Here is a 22,185-nt window from a genome sequence, read left to right on the forward strand (position 1 = left end):
TCTTCTGGAGTTTTTCTTCTTAAATATAACTGCTTATGTCTTTCCTGGTTGTACAGCTATTATCAATTCGATACACTTTAACATCTTACTGCTATGTCCTATTTATATGTTTTATCGCAATATTGAAGTGTTATCTTCATAAAGGCTGATAAGGGTTCCTGCTATTCTTGCAAAATGTGGTATATATAAATTGTACAATATACAATACTGCTCCCTGCGATATTCCCAAATTTCCGAGGGCTTGTCCTATCAGAACTGTGAATTTATGGTCAGCTAGGTATGATATAATTATTCTCTTCATGTTCTCTTTTAAATGTTGTTTACCCACAGTTGGTAGCCCAAGAAGAGGCTATTTCCATAACTAAAACTATATGTAGAAGATAATGAAACGGAGGATTCTTAGTTCCTCAACGAAACTACCGATCGAGCATTACGTATATTGTGAGAGTTCCTTACTGGCTTTCGGCGGCCCGTAGCGATAACACAAGGCGGAAATTCTCCCCAATCACCAAGACATCGATGTGCAGAACATCTAGTACGGTTGTCAATCACAGTCAAAAACTTGTGTTGTATTGTAAGTGTATTGTAAGAGTTCTTGTCAGATTATGTCCATTAAATGATCTGCCCGTTAGCATTGACACCCTACTTCAAGAGTAAAAAGGCGCCCGATTGGGGAAGGCACTCAAGCCACTCATGAATCTTAACCAAAACATTTTTAGGCCAGTAAAGAAAAAAAAAACAGCTATAACAATCTTTTCAAAAAAATGATCTTATAGTTTTTATTGGCATTTGAAATGACTTACTGTGACACTTTTTTACTCCTTCTTGTGTACTATATCATTTTAATTTTATTTTCTAACAATACCAATTCCTGTAGCTGCTAATTATGTATTCCCTTTAGTAACTATTTTTAGATTTGCCGTTTGCAGTATGATTCTTTCCATAAGTTTAAGTATGTATAAAGAACTCTTCAGTTGACAGAAAGTAATCATTGGTACGAGCTCAAGTATTTACTAAGAACTCTTCTAGAGGCCATCGGTTCCTTCTGTAATTATCTTAACAATTGAAAGCGTATTTAACGATAATGCATAAATACAGGTGTGGTTCTTTATGCAAATTAATTGGAGTGACCAAACTTGTCAATTTATTGATGTAATCAGGTAATATGCAACGGGGAAAAGTGAATGTACCCGATGATATCTTTACCTTTATATCTTATCGAAATAGAAAAGTACTCAACAATACTGTTAGATATACTGTTTAATTCGTAAGATTATTTTTATTTAAGTAAATATGCTGGCAATTACTTAATGTTAGGCAATTAAATATTAAGTAAATGTTGAATTGTTGAGTAAAATATATGAAATCCTATGGCAGTTCCTATAGAGACAGTCCCATTAAAACCCTTTCATTACTGATTTTATTGTAGCTAGAGAAACCTGTTTAAAATGACTTTAATGATATTCGTTGATACCTAGAGACCTAACAAAGCGATTTTTTTTTATTAGGAAGGACATGGGGCATATATGTCCCATTGGTGTTGAATGGGGGGATAAATAAATCGTATCAGTAAAGAACAAACTAATATTCAAAATAAAAAAAAGTACATTACACCAGAAGAAATAACCGCAGCTGTCAGACAAATGAAGGATGGAAAGGCACCAGGACTTGATGAAATTCCTGCAGAACTGCTGAAGCTATTAGATGCAGAACAAATAAAAATAATAACTGAAATATTTAATGAAATATATAAGGCAGGAAACATACCAGTAGAGTGGCTCAAATCGTAGTTCGTACCATTGCCAAAACACCAGGAGCAAAAGTTTAAGAAGACTATAGGACCATAAGGCTAATGAGCCATCTGCTGAAGCTGTTTTTAAAAGTCATCCACAAAAGAATTTACCGGAAATGCGAAGAACAAATTTCACCCAATCAGTTTGGATTTGTGAACGCCGTTGGTACGAGGGAAGCTTTATTTAGCGTACAGGTATTGTTTTAAAAATGTAGAGAGATCAGCTGTGATGTTTTTGTATGCCATTGACTACAAGAAAGCTTTCGATAGAATGAGGCATGAAAAAATGACGGAAGTGCTGAAGAGGACAGAGATTGACAGAAGAGACCTAAACATAATAGCTAACCTGTATTGGAATCAATCAGCGGTGCTTCGAATAAATTGAGAATATACGGATCAGATCAAAATTTTAAGGGGAGTGAGACAGGGGTGCATAATTTCACCTCTAATATTCAATCTGTACTCGGAGCACATTTTTTGAAGAGGCTATAAAAGATATTGACGAAGGCATCTCAATAAATGGAGTCAAGCTCAATAACCTGTGGTATGCAGATGATACAATACTGTTTTCTATAGAAGGGCTGCAAAACTTAATGAACAAAATAACGAAAACAAGTAGAACATATGGATTGGATATAAACACCAATAAAACCAAGTTACTGATCATCAGCAAGAAAAACATAACTGTAGCAAATCTGTATGTGAACCAAATGAGAATTCAACGTGTCTCACAGTATAACTACTTGAGAACTATAATCAATGAATCGTGGGACAATACCCAAGAGATGTAAATGCGAAAACTGTATCAAAACTTCAGGCTTTTGAGCTATGGTTATACAGAAGGATCCTGAGGATACCATGTGTCTGTCCATGTCACCAATGAAGAAGTACTACGGATGATGAACATAACTGCGGATTTGGTCAATATCGTGAAGGGCCGTAAGCTGTAGTACTTTGGACATATAATAAGAAATCAAGGCAGATATGAGCTACTTCAATGCAATTTGCAAGGTAAAATTGAAGGAAATAGGGCTCCACGACGAAGAAAAATAGCCTGGATTGAGCATGGTATAGAAAGACCTCAACACAAAGTCATCATAGCCAGAATGATCACCAACGTTCGGAACGGACAGGCACCCTAAGAAGAAGACACATTTTTCCTACAATATTTAACTTAAATATGTCACAAGAGATTAGTTTAAGAATCTCTTCACATAGTCATTGTATCAAATTTGTTTATTTTAATAACAAACACAAATAACACAAAATAATGATATTCTCAGTGACAAATCAAGTTGACAATTTTGATATGACGGTTTAAGATTCTTCTTTTTTCATACTGAAGCATGGGGCAAACATAAAATCGCGTAAGTAATCAGGCAACATTGTTTATTTTTCAGTTGTGACTCAATTGTATTTCCGGACTGCATTTGTATAAATACCCTTTAAATTGTTGGTTTTTCCTTGTCACAAAATACCTCTGTTTATTGAATTGTCTATGTTGACATAATGTGACAGTTAAATTTTGGTAAAAATCATCGTCTAAAAATGGAAGATATTATCAATCATTTCGGAAGAATAATATCAAAAACAGTAATGGTCCATATATATTCATTCCCAAGTTTCTCAATCGAAGTGTTCCTATCGTTGATTTTATGTGTGGTTCACATCCTTCTAATATATGAAGTTAACGACATCTTTCAAGTGACGAACGCTAAAGCTCTTTCGAAATTAAGGCTAAAGCATCCCCATCTAAGAGATTCGGATAGTTGCTCGTACCAAACTATATCTAGGCTGCAAGTATTTCCTCAGAAAATAGAAGCAACTACAATGCGTAAGTCTTTTTTTCCACCACCATCCAGAAAATTATCGAGGAAAATGAGTAACAGATCTAACTTTGGATGGGTAATACCCCGAAAAGATTCATCTATGTTTCGGCACACTTACACCGACAGAATAGACCAGCTTCTTTCAATTACACCCAGTGAATATGTTAGAAAAGACAAAGAACGCAAGAACAGAGAAGCTGGACTTAAATCTTGTATAGAATCGTTAACGACGTTGTTGGAAAAGGCTTTGAGCAACGAACATACCGAGTTAAAAAATCTATCTGGAGAAACGTTAAGGAAAAGCATCAATCACATCAAGGAAAACTTCGAGAACCAAATTGTTGGTGATACCAAACCGTGTAAATTTCCAGAATTTGGTGATAATAGTCTGCACAGTTTGATCACAAATTCCTTGAACAACAAGCCTATGAAGACTACCGCACATATTGTAAGCTTTAAAGTTACCGAGGATGATAAAAGTGATAAGGAACAGGTAAGCGGCAAAGGTGATATCAATGCTCGAGACTCACAAGCAACCCTGGACGAAGAAAATTCGGATGTTAGTGAATATTCTAAAGAAAATTGTCTTCGTGAAGCAAGGGGGGATGCAAATATTGCGGCGTACAATACGTAATCTAATACTCACAATTTTTTTGAACGTAGTTGTATTTGTTTGGTCATAAAAAATTAAATTTTTGCGTTGATTATATGGTTTCAAATATAAGATATTTGTTTTCGATTTTATTTTGTTTACAACTAAGAGCTGCAATAAATATGGATGAAGAGTAAGTAAATCTTCTTTTGCTTGACGATGAGTTGCCCATTATTTTAATTTCTTTAATTTTACTTAGTTAAATGTTTTTATTTGAACCGCGTCGATTATCAATGCGCCAAGCTTTCGACATCCTCTTCGATGTCTTCTTTAGGGCTTCCGAGGTCTCAGTCCTACAAGCCCCATAGACCACTACACTGATCACTAATCAAAGCATTACTGGATCAAAACAGTAACAGCAACAGACAATTCGCAGGGTCTGCAGGCCCGTATGTTGGCTCCCTTGTTTAGGTCCCTATGTTTACGTTTTCTATTGGTATTTTTTTTGCAGTTCACGGCCTTTAGTATTATTAAGTCTAGAGACCCACATTAGATGTTTTGAATTGTAGTTTCCATCACAAACAAATCTAGATACCAATTGTGTCAAAAAAGGTTTTAAATTCTGGTTGTTTAATTGAATGGTTTGGTAGACAATAGCTGAAAAAGTTGTTTTATGTTGTTTCTTATAACGATTGCTGGTCTTTGAGATGTACTTTTCTTACTGCATTCAACTGTTGGGTGATTTAAAGCACATTTTACGAACTTGTATTGATCATATCTTTGGCATCTAGTACATTGTAATAATTCTCTTTTTAATCTTAGAACTTCGACACCAATTTTTGGGTTGAATAAATATTCCATTAGATTCTATTTGGAGTTTGATTTCAGTGCAAATTTTTAATGATGTGAATATATTTGTTAACAATTCCATATTTTTTAGTACCTCCATTACTTTTAAATTTTGGATCACGGCACTTTGCAAAAAAGAGTGCATTTCTAAAACCAAACTCAGTCTACTCAAGATTTTCTTTACATTTGCGTCTGATTCCGTTGTGAAGTATAATGATATATAACATGATTAAAAAGAGCATCCACAGAATGAGAAAGGGAAGATTATTACAATAATAAATAACATAAATAGCAACGATCGAGCAGTTACTATTTTTAACCGTTACTTTCCATCCACAATATTAATTTGTTTAAGAATGTGCAGTCGTAAATATGCATATAAAATTAAAACTTATTAAATATACATAAGAGAAGAAATCCTTGCAATTTTCTTAATAATTCGCGTAAAACTAACTGTTTTATGATAAACAGTTTTGCCAACTGTTATGTAAAACCATTAAAATGAGATATTTGAAAAGTTTATCGTTTATATGAAATATTCTACAGATTATTACATATTCGGGTTGCTCTTTCTTAGTATGCAAATGATCTTGAGCAGGTTCGTATTGACATTCTTGATACTGAGGATGAACCTTTTCGGAACGTTGACCCCATGATTTAGTAGCAATGTTGATAGTCGGTGGGCCAAACTATGCAATCTAATAAATATGGACGAGATATTCGTACACTCAAATTAGTTTTTTATTCAGTTCATTATCTTCGTTTTAATAAAGCCTTGATTACTAGCAGTTGACAGCTGTGCTCCGTTCCCCATCTTAAGTTCTTCTTGTCATATGAGCATATATTATTATAGAAACCCCGTCAAATACAAGTTTAATACACGTAAAGCATTTTTTATGAGGTTTCCAAATCAGAGCATCAGAGCAATAAAAAGAAATATTTTTTTATTAAAGTGTCGGTTTCATTTTACAGGATCATTGTTTAAACATTGATTAGAACGCCAATATTACCAAAAAAATTAGTTTTTTAACCCTAGAATACGGTACCGTTTTTGCCGTAAATACGGGACTAACGTAAATTTTACTACTCCGCAGAAAAAAGTTTATATTTTTTTATTTTGAATTTTTTATTCATTATATAGAAAAACATTCTTTAGCTTCATGCACTCCTTGCAATAGATGGTGGTCATGCTCCTTTTTTGCTTGGAACGTAAAAACAAGTCTTCTTCTTTTCTTGGATCATATTCATCTAAGTTTTGGTGAATATTTCGACTTAAACTTGCGGTGTTGTCTCTGTTTAATATCCATGGTTTTGCAAGACAAAGGCTTAACTCAATCATATATTGATATCTTAAGATAGCTTTTTCGCTTTTCCTTAACATATTAAAAGTGTAGAATAACGTAAGAGTTTATGCTGGCCATATTTAGCATCCCATAGAGTACGCATAATGGCCATCTCCGTGTTTTTCTGCTGGAATTCATATTAGAACATATTTGGTCGAACTTGTCCTGCTTTGGTTCAATTATAATTATGAATTATGGATGGCTTGCTGGTTTCTTCTATGATTTCTGCTCCCTCATGCATTTTTGAAAGTAACAAAACTACTTTGTTTTTTTTGGCATGTAAGACATTCACGTCTTTTTGTGATAGAAACAAAACAATAACGTATTACAGTTTCGGTTTTTTCTTTTCAAGAACTCCTTAGGGATGCCCTTTTTATTTTTACGGATGGTTCCCTTCATGGTTAATTTGTAGCGATCTTATAACAATTGGTCAGCAAGATAAACCGATGTGAACCAGTTTTTACTAGTTACGTTGCGACGCTTACAGTGAATTAATTTAGTTAACTATTTACATAAAATTCAGCTAGAAGCAAACCGTCGGTTTCTGTTTTTTTCCAAAGTAAGGACTTGCATCTACGATATATTTGGTTGAGGAATCGCATACCACAACAATTTTTATCCCATACTTCGATGGCTTGTTCGCTTCGCTGGAATATACATCCTAAAATGGCAGCGTATAAGAATAGCTAAAGAGAGCTAAAAAGGTCAGCAAACGGTTCTCTAACAAAGTCCATCTCCAGAAAAGGTTGAAGGCCGAAGATCACGAGGAAGATTCCGAACAAGATAGATCTACTAAATTACTGGAATGTGCAACAGACCTATGCATGGGTTAAAAGGAATGACCGCAGACAGAGATCTTTGACAGACAATACACCACATCACAATGATCGCTGTACTCTCTCCGAGGGATCAGGACTTTATATATATAACGGGTGTTTTTTTTAGAGGTATAGAACTTTAAAGTGGAATAAAACAAAGATTATTTTTTATATGAACAGGAAATTAACTTTATTTGAAAGATAATTTTTTGACATTATATTTTAAATATGATTTCTGGCATATGACCACCAAGGCTGGCTCTGACGTAGTCTAATCTGGAGGTCCAATTTTCGACGACTTTTTCCACTATTTGTGGCCGTATATCGGCAATAACGCGGCGAATGTTGTCCTCCAGTTCGTCAATCGTTTCAGGCTTATTGGCATAGACTAGCGACTTGACATAACCCCACAGAAAATAGTCTAACGGTGTTAAATCGCACGACCTTGGAGGCCAATTCACGGGTCCTAAACGCGAGATTATGCGGTTACCAAACGTTTCCCTCAATAAATCCATTGTGGCACGAGCTGTGTGACATGTTGCGCCATCTTGCTGAAACCACAGCTCCTGCACATTATGGTTGTTCAATTCAGGAATAGAAACGTCAGCAATCATGGCTCTATAGCGGTCACCATTGACTGTAACGTTCTGGCCAGCATTGTTTTTGAAGAAGTACGGACCAATGATTCCACCAGCCCACAAAGCACACCAAACAGTCAATTTTTCTGGATATAGTGGTTTCTCAACATACACTTGAGGATTATCTTCACTCCAAATACGGCAGTTTTGTTTGTTGACGTAGCCATTTAACCAAAAGTGAGCTTCGTCGCTAAACAAAATTCGCTTATGAAAGTTGGGATCAACGGCAATTTCGTTTTGGGCCCATTCACCGAATCTACGCCTTGCTAGGTGATCGTGTGGCTTTAATTCCTGCACGAGTTAAATTTTGTAAGCACGCAAACCAAGATCTTTTCGCAAAATCTTCCATAAAGTGGATGGACACATATCCAACTGCTGTGCACGATGGCGTATAGACTGATTCGGGTCTTCCTCTATACTACGCTCAACAGCAGCAATAACATCTTCTGTACGCACTGTACGACGTCTCTGTGGATGCGTATTATCATTAAGAGTGAACGTGGTGCGAAAACGTTCCACAGTTGATCGAATTAATTGCTCTGATGGGCGATTATGTATACCATAAAATGGACGTAGTGCGCGATATGTATTCCGAACAGAACTATGATTTTTTAAATAAATTTGCACAATTTGAAAGCGTTGTTCAGGCGTCAGTCTATTCATATTGAAATGTCAAACTAAAGTAAATAATAATCACCTGACAGCTGTCAAAATGGTCGCCCCTTAAAAACGTGTTGCCAACTTCTATTTCTATACCTCTAAAAAAAACACCCGTTATATATATATATATATATATATATATATATATATATATATATATATATATATATATATATATATATATATATATATATATATATATATATACTTCTTCATCCATTTATTGAAGACGTTTCACTTTCTAATTAGAAAGCATCATCAGTTCATCTAAAAAGAACAATATTAAAAACCAAACATCCATAGAAAAGTTATTATAAGTGTGTTACCTCAAAAAGACATGTAGCAGTCAATGATATTAAATATGTAAAGAAGCTTACGACAATGGACATCCCAGTGATTGGTTAAGAGAGAAAATGAACAAATAAGTGAAGTCAATCCAAAATATCATATATTAAAATAGTCTACGTTGTGGCTGAATAGTCAGCCACAGGTGAAGATTGATTCAACTTCCAACAGTCCAAGGTTCATAACATCCGGGTCATAACACTATTTGATCAGAAAAAATTGTTTCTGATCAAATAGTTTATTAAAATTTTATAATTAAAATTGATTCATAGAATCTTTATTAATCTCAGTTCCGAATGTTATGAACCTTGGACTGTTGGAAGTTGAATCAATCTTCTTTTGTAGCTGGCTATCCAGCCACAACGTAGACTGTTTTAATATATGATATTTTGGATTGACTTCACTTATTTGTTCATTTTCTCTCTTAACCAATCACTGGGAGAAAAATGGTGATCTTAACCACCTTTTTCAATCATTTTTTGGTTTTTACTGACGGGTTTGTCACCAAAATTTATCATATTCTTTGAATTTACCGCTCTATTACACTAGAGGTTGGTAATTCGCCATGCTGTTTTGTCATATTTTGACCTCAAAGCCACTGTCTTTTCTCGTTGTTTGGCGTGGGTTCTACTTGTTGCTTCCATTTTACCGACAGCAGCTAAGAAGCTAAGAGTGGTAACCTCATTATATTTTTAAATATTACTATATTTCAATCTTAATCAATTTAAGAATGTTACCCAAAGTTAAAATCAAATTTAACTACTAATATACTGTTGGAAGTGCATCTTATGATCTTGTTAGTTCTCTGCAAATTAATGTTTTTACTTAAGCTTTTTCACATAATTTTTATATACATGTACAATTACCACATGGTCTTTTGCTGTGCTAAGTTTGAGTTAATTTGTAAACTGTATTTAGTTTCAATTAATTGTGTATACAACATAATCCTATAATGTGCATTGTCGTAAGCTTCTTTACATATTTAATATCATTGACTGCTACATGTCTTTTTGAGGTAACACACATAATAACTTTTCTATGGATATTTGATTTTTCATGTTATTCTTCTTAGATGAACTAATGATGCTTTTTGATTATAGAAAGCGAAACGTCTTCAATAAATAGATGAAGTAGCCACCTTCTTTGTCTTTTTTCTCTCCACCTTTTGACCGAAAAACCCACCACTCTTCGAGTGATCCTTAATAATTATATATATATATATATATATATATATATATATATATATATATATATATATATATATATATATAGAGAGAGAGAGAGAGAGAGATACTTCTTCTATCCAATATCATGTCATCCTGGTGCCTTAGTCGTTGACTAATACGCACCCTGATGTGCATCGCCCCGCCTTTAAACATCCTTTTATATTTCTATTGGCCGAGAGATCCGAAGATGCCATATAAATATTAAAATACTTTTAATACGCGCATTCTTCGGATCTTGGCATCAGTCGATAGACCACGGCCTTACCTAGAGCACGTACGCTCTAGGAGGTCGCCGGTCGGGGCTCTGCTCCATTTTGCTACCGCAAAACCATTAAGACTCTGTAGATAGTCTTCTTCACACATCAGAAGTTGTTTTATTTCCAACGATGGTTTACCTAATTACTCATCTAAGGAGTCTTTATCAAGACTTGGAAAAAATCCACAATATTCAAAAGTTAATATGGATAAATGCTTAGGGGTACTTCATACATTATACATGAAGCCCCTAAGTAGAGCGTACAGCAAAGTGGATAATTTCATAGGTCCACTTTTGCTGCGACGACAATCATAAACGATAATAAACGTGGTCGAAGGGAGTGAATCTACTTATAGTAATACTTGTGTTACTGTAAATGTGTTTACTGTTTTTTTAGTACTCCTGATATATTTTATCTGTTATTGAGTGTCATTATGACATAAATTATTAATTTACGATTAACACAGTGTAAACCTACAAAAAGGACATTGGAAAAGAGGATCATTAAGGCTGTAATGTTACGATGGATTCAGTCAATGCTGAAAACTAGAATCATTACAGCGTATGCCGTAGAAAAATGGATGAGTGTGGTTGCAAGCAAAATGGTATGATTACCTGACTCTTCCATTATCTTATTTTTATTTTCTCCAGATCCTCTCCTATTACATTTTATACCTTTTGCAGTCCGTGCTACAGATTTTCTTTGATCGGGTCATTCCCAAAAGACATTGTTATTTTGACGTGAGCGCAAGATTATAAATGCATTAGGAGAAATGGTGGTGCTGAAAAGGTAGCAAAAAATAGAACAAGGTAAACTATCTTACGGCCCTTTTAGGAGTACTCAAGAGCCACGTAAAAAGTGAATTCCTTGCTGAAAGTACCCCAAAAACAATTTTATTGACTTAAATATTTATTTATTTCTATGCATTTGTTCTCAGACTGTTTTAGTTACAACATATCAGAAGAACAAGGATTCAGGATCAACAGATCTACAACTGACGCGATCTTCATATTAAGGCAACTAGTAGAGAAGTCCATACAGTTCAAAAAACCCCTTTGCCAGTGCTTTAGGGATCTTACAAAAATGTTTGACAGAGTCCAATTAAAAGACGTAATCCAAATCATAAAGCAGAAAAACTCAGGGAACTTAACAGAAATCGTGGCAGCAGGAATAAAGCAGGATGGAATCTCCTCAGTCCGCCTCAGACCGAATCTCTTTAACATGATCATGGACAAGACAAGATAATAACACAATCAAGACAGAAAATGAAGATGACCTCCAGTGCATGCCCAGCTTCAAAAAGATTGATAAGAAATATAAAAATAAAAGAATCATAAGAGGAGTTTCTTTCAGTTATAGATAAGGAATAAGGATACATTAAGGAAATGGAAAGATCATGTCGACAGAATGGATCCAGGGAGAATCACGAAGTGGCCAAAAACACAGAAACCGAATACAAAAATACCACTAGCAAGATTCCCGAAAGGTGGTCTGCTAGCTAGACAACAATCACCATCATAAAAATGGGATTATAATAAACAATATTATATTATTTATTTTATAACTGTATATTTTTGTTAAGATATGTTAGTTAGTTGGAATAGATAACCTTTTTTTACTGTTTCTTCTTCTTAAAGTTCCATCTCCTATCGGAGGTTGGATATGATAACGGCTATGGTCACTTTGTTGGCTGCTGCTCTGAAAAGTTGTAGTGAACTACAGTTAAACCATTCTCTAAGGTTCTTCAGCCAGGAGATGCGTCTTCTTCCTATGCTTCTTCTTCCTTGGATCCTTCCTTGCATAATAATTCTCAGCAGCTCATATTTTTCTCCTCTGGTTATGTGACCCAAATATTCTAGTTTTCTTCTTTTTATGCTGTTCATAATTTCTAACTCCTTATTTAGACGTCGTAGTACCTCAGCATTGGTAATCCTTTGAACCCACTGGATTTTTAATATTCTTCTGTAACACCACATTTCGAACGCTTCTATTTTTCTTATGTGTTGTTTCTTCAATGTCCAAGCTTCCATTCCGTATAGTAAGATAGAAAATATGTAACATCTTAGAGCCCTCAATCTAAGATGCAATGGAAGGTCTCTGTTGGTAAGCATTGTCTTCATTTTCACAAATGCTTGCCTTGTAGTTTCAATTCGGACTTTGATTTCTCTGCTTTGGTCATTTTTGTCATCAACCCAGGTTCCCAGATATTTATATGTCTCTACTTTTTCTATTTGGGTTTGCTCTATCATTAATCTTTCATTTCCATGTTGTGTTTTTGAGACAATCATAAATTTAGTTTTTCTTTTATTTATTTTTAGTCCGTATCTAATGCAATAATCGTTAATTCTATTTACCAATTCTTGTAGCGATTCCAGGGTGTCTGCCATTATAACGGTGTCATCAGCGAATCTTATGTTATTTACTATTCTTCCTTTTACAGAGATTCCATCACCCAGATCCGCTATCGCTTCCTGGAATATGGCTTCACTGTACACGTTAAACAGTAATGGTGACAGAACACAGCCCTGTCTTACTCCTCTCTTTATATCTATATTTTCGGAATTTTGTTCTTCTATCTTTATATTGGTCTTTTGATTCCAATACAGATTGATAATGATTCGTAAGTCTCGTCTGTCTATATCTTTGTTTCTCAGTACTTCTATTGGTTTTTCATGTCGGACCCTGTCGAATGCCTTCTCGAAGTCGATGAAAGTTTTCGTCGTTTTTACTGTTTAGTATTATTTATATGTATAACAATCTTATTTTAATATCAGTATTGTAATTAATACACTTCTGACTCACAGACTATGACCAGCATATTCTTTATTTTCTTGCCTCATCGCCTATTGAAGTCTCCACTTTTTACATTCGATGGCTTGTGTCCTACATAATTAAAATCATATTGCATAACTGTCTGTATTTGCTTTTATTAGCTTTTTACTACATTATGTCCAATCAATCTAGCACTACTACGAGGCAGGTGATTTAAACCAAGGAAATTTACACTGAAGGTGATTATTATTGGCGTTTATTAATTATCTTAACAACGACAATACTTTTAGTTTTTAGTCCAGGCGGTATGTTTTAAGTTGGGTATGAAGCATATAAACGCAGCTGCTTGCTTTATAATATCACTGAAAGTGATAATTTCACTATACGTGAGTTTTAAAATGTGGGCTTAACTTTTTATTAACAACATATTAAAAAAATTCTATATTTTTCTTCAATTTTTCGCAAATATCTCCAGAACTATTTATTGATTTTAGTAGAACAATTTTGCATAAACAAAAAAGATTTAAAACTAAATTTTACATACGATAATGCTAGTTTAAAATCTTAAAAATTATTATTAATAAAAAAAAATCAAATCTTATCAAACTAAGGACCTTCATATTCCGAAAACAAAAACATTTTAATATATATATGTTTAATCATCACACAAAATTTCATTAAAATCGATTTAATAGTGCAATAAAAATTTAAAAAAATTAGTAATTTTCAAAATTATGCAGGAAAAAAATTAAAACTTCTAGATAGGGGAGACCGGGATTTGTTGACTTATTTTTTCAATAATTATTGTTTACTGATTTATTTTTTGCATACTGTTAAATTCAAGTATGTCAGCGGGTTCTATACTCCTTCAGGTATTTTACAAACATTTCCAATTTATTCGAGTTCTTCGTAAAAAAAAGTTTCAAGTAAATTTTGACTGCCTTGCAAAATAAGTCAAGGAGCCCCGGGTGCGAGATTAGTTGATTAACTGCCTGGGGTTAGTTGACTCAATATTTTCTTAGTGATATCATAAGGGTAATAGTAGTGACATAATCCAAAAACAAATGCAGATTCAATTTTTCACTTTTATTTTGACTATTGACATTAAAGTAATTACTCGTATTTTGAGAACGATTTCCGAAGTGTAAATTGAAACGTAATAAACGTACTTTAACCTTTAATTGTGGCTTATTCCCATTTAAATAGTAATTACTTTAACACGCTACAAGAAAATAGCTTCAGATCAATATTGACATTAAAAAATCTAACAATTAAAAACGAAACTCACAAATCATCTGAATTACAATTGATGCATATGAAAAAAGTGATATTACTTTTGTTCGTACATTTGATGTGAGCCTATCTGCTGCAATGGGTGCATTGCACCCAGCCATCACGTCTAGTGCGATGTTGATAGGGTTCTTCACATATTAACCACTCAGTTTTATCATCAGATTCCGAGGATGTAGGATAATGATGAGCTACAGGCGTAGATGGAATCGAGTTTTCTTCCCGGAAAAGAAATTTTCGATCGTCTCTAATTTTCGTGTTTTTGATGTCTTTCTTTTGGTTGCATGTTTTTCTTTTATGTGGACCTTTCTTTTCTTCCGCATTTTGTCTTTCTTAGTAAGTAAGTATCTATTAAAATATCAGTTTGTCTCTTTTTCCGTGATTTTCTCGAATTTTGTCAAAGACCTGCTTTTGGAAACGGTCTTACTTCTGCAGGGGAAAGCAATTTTTAACTTGCAAGTTTTATTTTCATCGATGCGACTATTATTTTCGGTAGCGTTTTCTTCTTCATTTGCTAGTGTATGCCTGTCTGTCACATATGATGACAAGAAGTCACTCTCTGTGAAGATACCCTCATTCAGATACCCTCAGTCAAATTTTGAAATTTGAGTACATGATGGGGTTTCTTGACTAAGTCAATAGACCCCGAAACGGAATTTAAGAGAATAATTTTTCTGGTTGTTGGTTTGACATTTAGTTTGAAACTGTTGTTTGACTGAAAATGTCAGATTTAGCACAACCATAAGGGACTTGAAGAAAAATGCAGTATTCAAAAGCTTCGTCACGCCATTGAAAGTTAAATTTTCTGCTTTCGTCGGTATTTCGAAACTTGAAGGGATACCCTTGAGTTTTTCTCAAGATTTAATTTAAATAATAGTACCAATTAATTAAACGGAAAAACTGTAGGTCCAGACGAAATACCTGCGGAACTACTGAAATGTCTAGACGATGAAACTCTACCTGTACTTCTGGACCTATTTAATGAAGTATATAAAACTGGAAAAATCCCACAGGAATGGTTGGTGTCCACCTTTGTAGCAATACCAAAAACAGTATATGCCAAAGATTGTTCCGACTATAGGACAATATCACTAATAAGCCATACCCTCAAAAGATTTCTAAAGGTGATTCATGGAAGATTATATAGAAAACTAGAAGATGATATGGATGATACTCAGTTTGGGTTCCGCAAGGGACTGGGAACGAGAGAGGCATTGTTTGCTTTTAATATCCTCTCTCAAAGATGCTTAGATATGAACCTAGATATTTATTCCTGTTTCATCGACTTCGAGAAGGCATTCGACAGGGTCCGACATGAAAAACTAATAGAAATACTGAGAAACAAAGATATAGACAGACGAGACTTACGAATCATTATCAATCTGTATTGGAATCAAAAGGCCAATATAAAGATAGAAGAACAAAAGTCCGAAAATATAGATATAAAGAGAGGAGTAAGACAGGGCTGTGTTCTGTCACCATTACTGTTTAACGTGTACAGTGAAGCCATATTCCAGGAAGCGATAGCGGATCTGGGTGATGGAATCTCTGTAAACGGAAGAATAGTAAATAACATAAGATTCGCTGATGACACCGTTATAATGGCAGACACCCTGGAATCGCTACAAGAATTGGTAAATAGAATTAATTATTGCATGATATCGAGACAAAAAATTGTTGAGAACGATAAAAGTACGCAAGACTGCATACCTTGGACACATACTAAGAAATAATAAATATAGTCTTCTGCAGGTCATCATGCAGGGTAGAGTCGATGGCAAAAAGGGAATGGGTAGAAAGAGGAAGTCATGGCTGCGAAATATTCGAGACTGGACAAACATGACTGTAGACGAATTATTCCACGTTGCAAAAGATAGAGAAGCCTTTAAAAATGTGGTCGCCAACCTCCATTAATGGGGACGGCATAGGAAGAAGAAGCATTAGATACGGACTAAAAATAAATAAGAGAAAAACTAAATTTATGATTGTCTCAAAAACGCAACATGGAAATGAAAGATTAATGATAGAGCAAACCCAAATAGAAAAAGTAGAGACATATAAATATCTGGGAACCTGGGTTGATGACAAAAATGACCAAAGCAAAGAAATCAAAGTCCGAATTGAAACTGCAAGGCAAGCATTTGTGAAAATGAAGACAATGCTTACCAACAGAGACCTTCAGTTGCATCTCAGATTGAGGGCTCTAAGATGTTACATATTTTCTATCTTACTATACGGAATGGAAGCTTGGACATTGAAGAAACAACACATAAGGAAAATAGAAGCGTTCGAAATGTGGTGTTACAGAAGAATATTAAAAATTCAGTGGGTTCAAAGGATTACCAATGCTGAGGTACTACGACGTCTAAATAAGGAGTTAGAAATTATGAACAGCATAAAAAGAAGAAAACTAGAATATTTGGGTCACATAACCAGAGGAGAAAAATATGAGCTGCTGAGAATTATTATGCAAGGAAGGATCCAAGGAAGAAGAAGCATAGGAAGAAGACGCATCTCCTGGCTGAAGAACCTTAGAGAATGGTTTAACTGTAGTTCACTACAACTTTTCAGAGCAGCAGCCAACAAAGTGACCATAGCCGTTATGATATCCAACCTCCGATAGGAGATGGAACTTTAAGAAGAAGAAGACCAATTAATTAAGTTTCTGCCTGCGCATTCATAGCTGTGTCATTTCGATAGACAAAAGTCCTAGTATCTACTGCTACAGGTCCATTGTTGATGTAAATGTTATACAGTAGGTTCCATTACTCTGCTGTGAGTGACACCATTGTTCTATGTTCTTCTTCTGCTATTCTTTCCAATAAAAATGACCAAAATCTTCTGTTCTGGAAAAAGGGGCGAATATAACAAAAGCTTAATATTTACTTACATCCGGTACTGTTTTAGAGAATACTGATATCCTTGGTTAAAATTAAAAAATAGAAAATCACCAGAAGAGGACAGAGCAATGAACGAACTTCTAAAGAACGGAGGACTAGATCTGACCAAACAACTATTAAAACTGATTAAAAAAATAATAGAACAAAACAGAATTCCTCAAGAATAAAGATCAAGCATCCTAATACCTCTCTTCAAAAAGGGAGACAAATCGGACCCGAAAAATTTTAGAGGAATTAATTTATTAAACACAACACTAAAATTAACAACCAAAGTGATAACTGATAATAAATAAACTGAATGAAGTTATAACACTAGCAGAAAAACAACAAGTTTTTAGGTCGTGAAGATCATGCCCCGACGCTATATTTATAATGAGGCAAGTGTAAGAAAAATCATTAGAATACAACAAACCAGCATATATATGTTTCGTGGACCTTAAAAAGGCATTATACCGGAACAAATTAACGGACGTTGTCCACTTACTGTACGATAGAGAGATACCTCTAGGAATAATCAAAACAATCGAAAATATCTACCAAAATAACACAATAAAAGTAAAAGTAGAAGAAGAACTAATGATCCTATTGAAGCTGGCAATGGGATAAGATAGGGAGATTTCCTGAGTCCTCTATTGTTCAACCTGATTATGGATGAAATAATAAAAAAAGTAAGAACTAAAAATGGATACCAAATGAGAGAAAAACAACCTAAAATAATCTGGTATGCAGACGACGCAATACTACTCTCTCAAAGTGAAGATGATTTACAACGTATGCTGCACCGATTTAATATAACCGCCAGAAAATTTAACATGTTAATTTCCCCAAAAAAGACAAAATACATGGTTATACAGCAAATTTACTAAGATGTAAAATGGAACTGGAAGGTCAGATAATAGAACAAGTGATGTAGTTTAGATATCTAGGCACCACATTATCTAGCTACAGAAAGCTCCAAACTGAAGTGGAAGATCAAGTGAATAGAGCAAACAGAGCCGCAGGCAGCCTGAATGAAACAATATGGAGAAAAAAAAATATTGGAAAAGAAATGAAAGGCAGAATTTACAAAACAGTCATCAGACCAATATTGACATACGCGGCAGAAACAAGACCTGACACAGAGAGGACAAAAAGGATGTTAGAAACAGCAGAGATGAAAACACTTAGATGGTAAGACACTATGGGACAGAGCTAGAAGTACAGATATACGACGTAGATGCAAGGTAGAGAACATCAAGAACTGGGTAAGAAATAGAAGAGATCATATAAGCCAAATGACAACAGATAGAGTAGTAAAGATGGCAAGAGACGGTTCCCCAATAGGAAAACGATCAGCAGGAAGACCACGAAAATGATGGAATCGACGACAGAGTCATGTCTACATAAAATGAAGAAGAAGAAACCTAATGTAAACTGGCCTTAAAGTTATTCTTTAGTGTCCGCGGTCAGAATCTTTAACTCTATAACAAATTTTCATTCTAACCTTGTTACTAAGTAAAAGGTTTTCCTATATCCTTATTTAAGAATGTTCATAATTGGGTTATTTTTTTGTATCTGTCATCATTATAATCTTTTATAACCGAGAAGTGGCCGTCCAGCTATAATTTTAATCTACGATCAAAATCACCATTTAATCCCTTCACTGAAGACACGAAGAAAAGCAGAAATGTTGATTAAGAGTGTTAATTAAACAAGCATAAATACCAGTTTAAAATTTGACATATTTAGATGATTTTAATTCACGGCAATCGTGCTACAATTGTCGTTATTAAGAATATTGTGCATGGTAATAGCTAAAATTTGCAATCACAGACCATGAAGCGTGTAAATGCTCCTTTTCTGAACACTAAAATGTGCATTTGTTGAATCTGCCGATTTAATTATAATATTAATTTACCGGATGCTGCACTTAGTTCAACTATAGCTTCTCGATAAACTAGAGAGTGAGTTTTCAAAAGGGAAACTAGGTTATCAATTTATGGTTATAAAGAAAAATGTTCTAATAGAATCAATAATATTGTAAAATAGATTGTAATTAACAGAGAAAATAATATAAAATAGGAAATAGAAAGCATTTACTCTATTTTTTAGAACCAAGACATACTGAGATTTCTATTTGAAAATATCTGCAAATATTTGAAGAATAAGTTAAAAAAGATAAAATTTTTGGTAAAATTTATTTACACAGATGCTTTTAAGGGTTTTGTATCCATTGCGTGTACTGTGAGTTAAAACGCAGATCTAATTAAATCTTCAGTTGCATACATACTGCTGAATTGTTCCATATTCTTCAAGCTGTTAACTCGCTATGGGTTGGATACAAAAAAGTAACAATATTTTCTAATTTTTTCATCATCATCATCATCATCCAACCTCTTCTGTCCACTGCTGGACATAGGTCTCTCCCATTTTTCGCCACTCTTCGGGGTTCTGTGCTTCTTGTTGCCATTTCTTGGATATTCGTCCAATGTCGTCCATCCAGCGTGTTGGTGTCTATCTTGTATTATATGTCTATGACAATAACAAACAACAGAACCTATAACTGCATTGATACAGGACATAAATGGGACACAATTATTTTATAATAACCTCTAGTAGAATTGACACAGAACATAAACACAGACAGAAATGGTTATAATAGTTACATCCAGCAACTATTCACAACACTGTTCTATTTTCCATTTAACCTATACTAAATGTAAAACGTAATAAGGACTATAGTCATGGAACACACCAGAAGAAGATATAAAGACGAATGTGATCTTTTGCCATAAAAATTATGCTGTTATGCATTTCCAAATCGAATATAAGTATAAACTGCTATGAAAAATAAATACCTTTACACATGAACATTTTATTATTCTATCATAGGTCCCTTCACCTAAATGTAAAATTTCAATTCAAACAGCGAATTCAAGTAAAACAAAGTAAATTATTTATGCCGCTATAAATTGTTAAATATTTTTTATTATCTCCGCGGATACAAATATTTAAAGAGGAGATAAAATACCGCTAATTAACGAACACTTTCTCCGCAACTTTTATTCTAGGTGTGGTCCTGATCTATTACCGATTGTACTGGAGTATTTATTTATTTGGTGTTTCAGTGCTGAGCCCGAAGGAAAAAACGGTGATACTTTGTTGTAAAATTAACACATTCGTTTTTTTCTGCGAGCTGTTAAATGAAACTAATTATATGTTATAGTTTACTAGACGAAATTTACGAGATATAAACATTCAATTATGGTATTTTTGTAGATATGCGAATTAATAAACTTGCCAGATTAGAAGAAAGTTGATTTTTTGACGGGTACAAATTGATACTCTTTTTCTTCCTCATGATAAGCAATTCTGATTATTCATTGAATGGTGTTTGAATTCATTGAATTTGGTGTTTTATCTTACTATTTTGAGCACTTAATATTATCATTTGCGCCGTTTTCAATAACCTTTCTGCTAAAAGGTTTTGAAATTGTTTTCTTGTGGCATATCCAAGTTAACCCTTTCAGTACCGCTTTTTTTTCACCAAACGAAAAAAATATTTTTTGCCTAAAATGTACTTAAAACATTTCATATAACACTTTTTGGACATTAAAAAAAATATAACATGTACATATAAAAAAAATTATTATGGGTTCATTTGTACCCAAAAGTACTTAACAAATCTAAAAATCTAGCGCATATGAAACATAAAAAAGCAATTTCTTTCCTTTTGAAGGTGCAAATGGACATTGCACTTCTGACATTTCCATCTTGATTTTTCTGTACAATCAGGATTTTTGCATCTTAAAGGTAAAGGTAGCTGTGGGTGCTTTAGAAAATGTTCAATATTATCAAATTGCACCTTAGTAAGAGGTCTAATGTTTTGGCATTTTGCAGCTACTACTGGACTAGATGTATCGCTTGAAGGTCTTCCCCGATTTCGGTTATTGAAAGAGTTGACTCTTATGAGAGTTTCACTAACTTTCATCCTAAAGTGTAGAAGGTCCATGATATCTTTTTGTGTAATTCCTAAAGTACTCATTTCTCGTTTATACTCTAACCAAGAGTTTGTTAGGGCCATGTCACCTGCATGAAATATTAGTCGAACAGTCCACTTTCTGCAACGATTTTTTGTTCTGTAAAACGCAATAAGTGCATCTTTTTTCATCCATGCCATCCGTGGACTTATTATACTTTTATTCTTTTATACTTATTCCAACGTTTTACAACAACTTCTGTACCAACCTCAACGAAGTTGGATACCATTATTACTGGCTTGTTATTTATCCATCTGGTTACTACAATTCCATCAGAAGAGATAATTTGTTCCGTTGATCCTCTCTCGTTTTTTTGCAAAATCTTTTACATCAGTTAAAGGTGGTTTAGAAAATCTATTGATCCTTACAGTACTAGCATCAAGTATTGATTTTTGGTTGAGATTTTGTAAAAGGTTATAGCTCGTAAAATAATTTCCACAGTACAATGCATGCTTATTAGGTTTAAGTACTTTTCATAGTTACAATACCATAGCTGTCTATGTCACCCTGTCCATATTTCAAATAAGAAGGTTCTATTTCTGTGCTACTACCTTGATAGATTAGAAAATTGTAAATCAATGCACTTTCACCACCTAATAAATACAGTTTTACTCCCCATGAATTTTGTTTGTTTTTGATGTATTGGTTTATAGACAATCTCCCTTTGAAGGGCATAATTTGTTCGTCTATGCAAACATTTGTTTCTATCTGCAGTTCTCTACATCTCCTTAGGACTGATTCAAAAACTGGTCGAACTTTCCATAGTTTGTCGTTGCTCTGTCTGGGCTCATTGTGTCTGGAAAAATATAATTTTTAAAGATTTGTTCCAATACATTTGCAGTCTTGGAAATTTTA

At 34.0% G+C, this 22,185-nt stretch overlaps 2 protein-coding genes across 2 annotated transcripts in view; both read left to right on the top strand.

The window, feature by feature from the left end:
* The window catches only part of Cen (cerebellar degeneration-related protein 2-like), a 352,760-nt gene that overhangs the window by 37,489 nt on the left and 293,086 nt on the right, over positions 1 to 22,185 (top strand). The gene's annotated exons all lie outside the window — the stretch shown is intronic.
* Positions 3,243 to 4,360, top strand: LOC140438528 (uncharacterized). The gene has a single exon (XM_072528188.1). It carries the CDS (start codon positions 3,341 to 3,343, stop codon positions 4,253 to 4,255), a length of 915 nt encoding a protein of 304 aa, XP_072384289.1. The 5' UTR covers positions 3,243 to 3,340; the 3' UTR covers positions 4,256 to 4,360.

The sequence above is a fragment of the Diabrotica undecimpunctata genome, chromosome 4 (genome assembly GCF_040954645.1).
Source record: "Diabrotica undecimpunctata isolate CICGRU chromosome 4, icDiaUnde3, whole genome shotgun sequence".
Taxonomy (NCBI): Eukaryota; Metazoa; Arthropoda; class Insecta; order Coleoptera; family Chrysomelidae; genus Diabrotica; species Diabrotica undecimpunctata.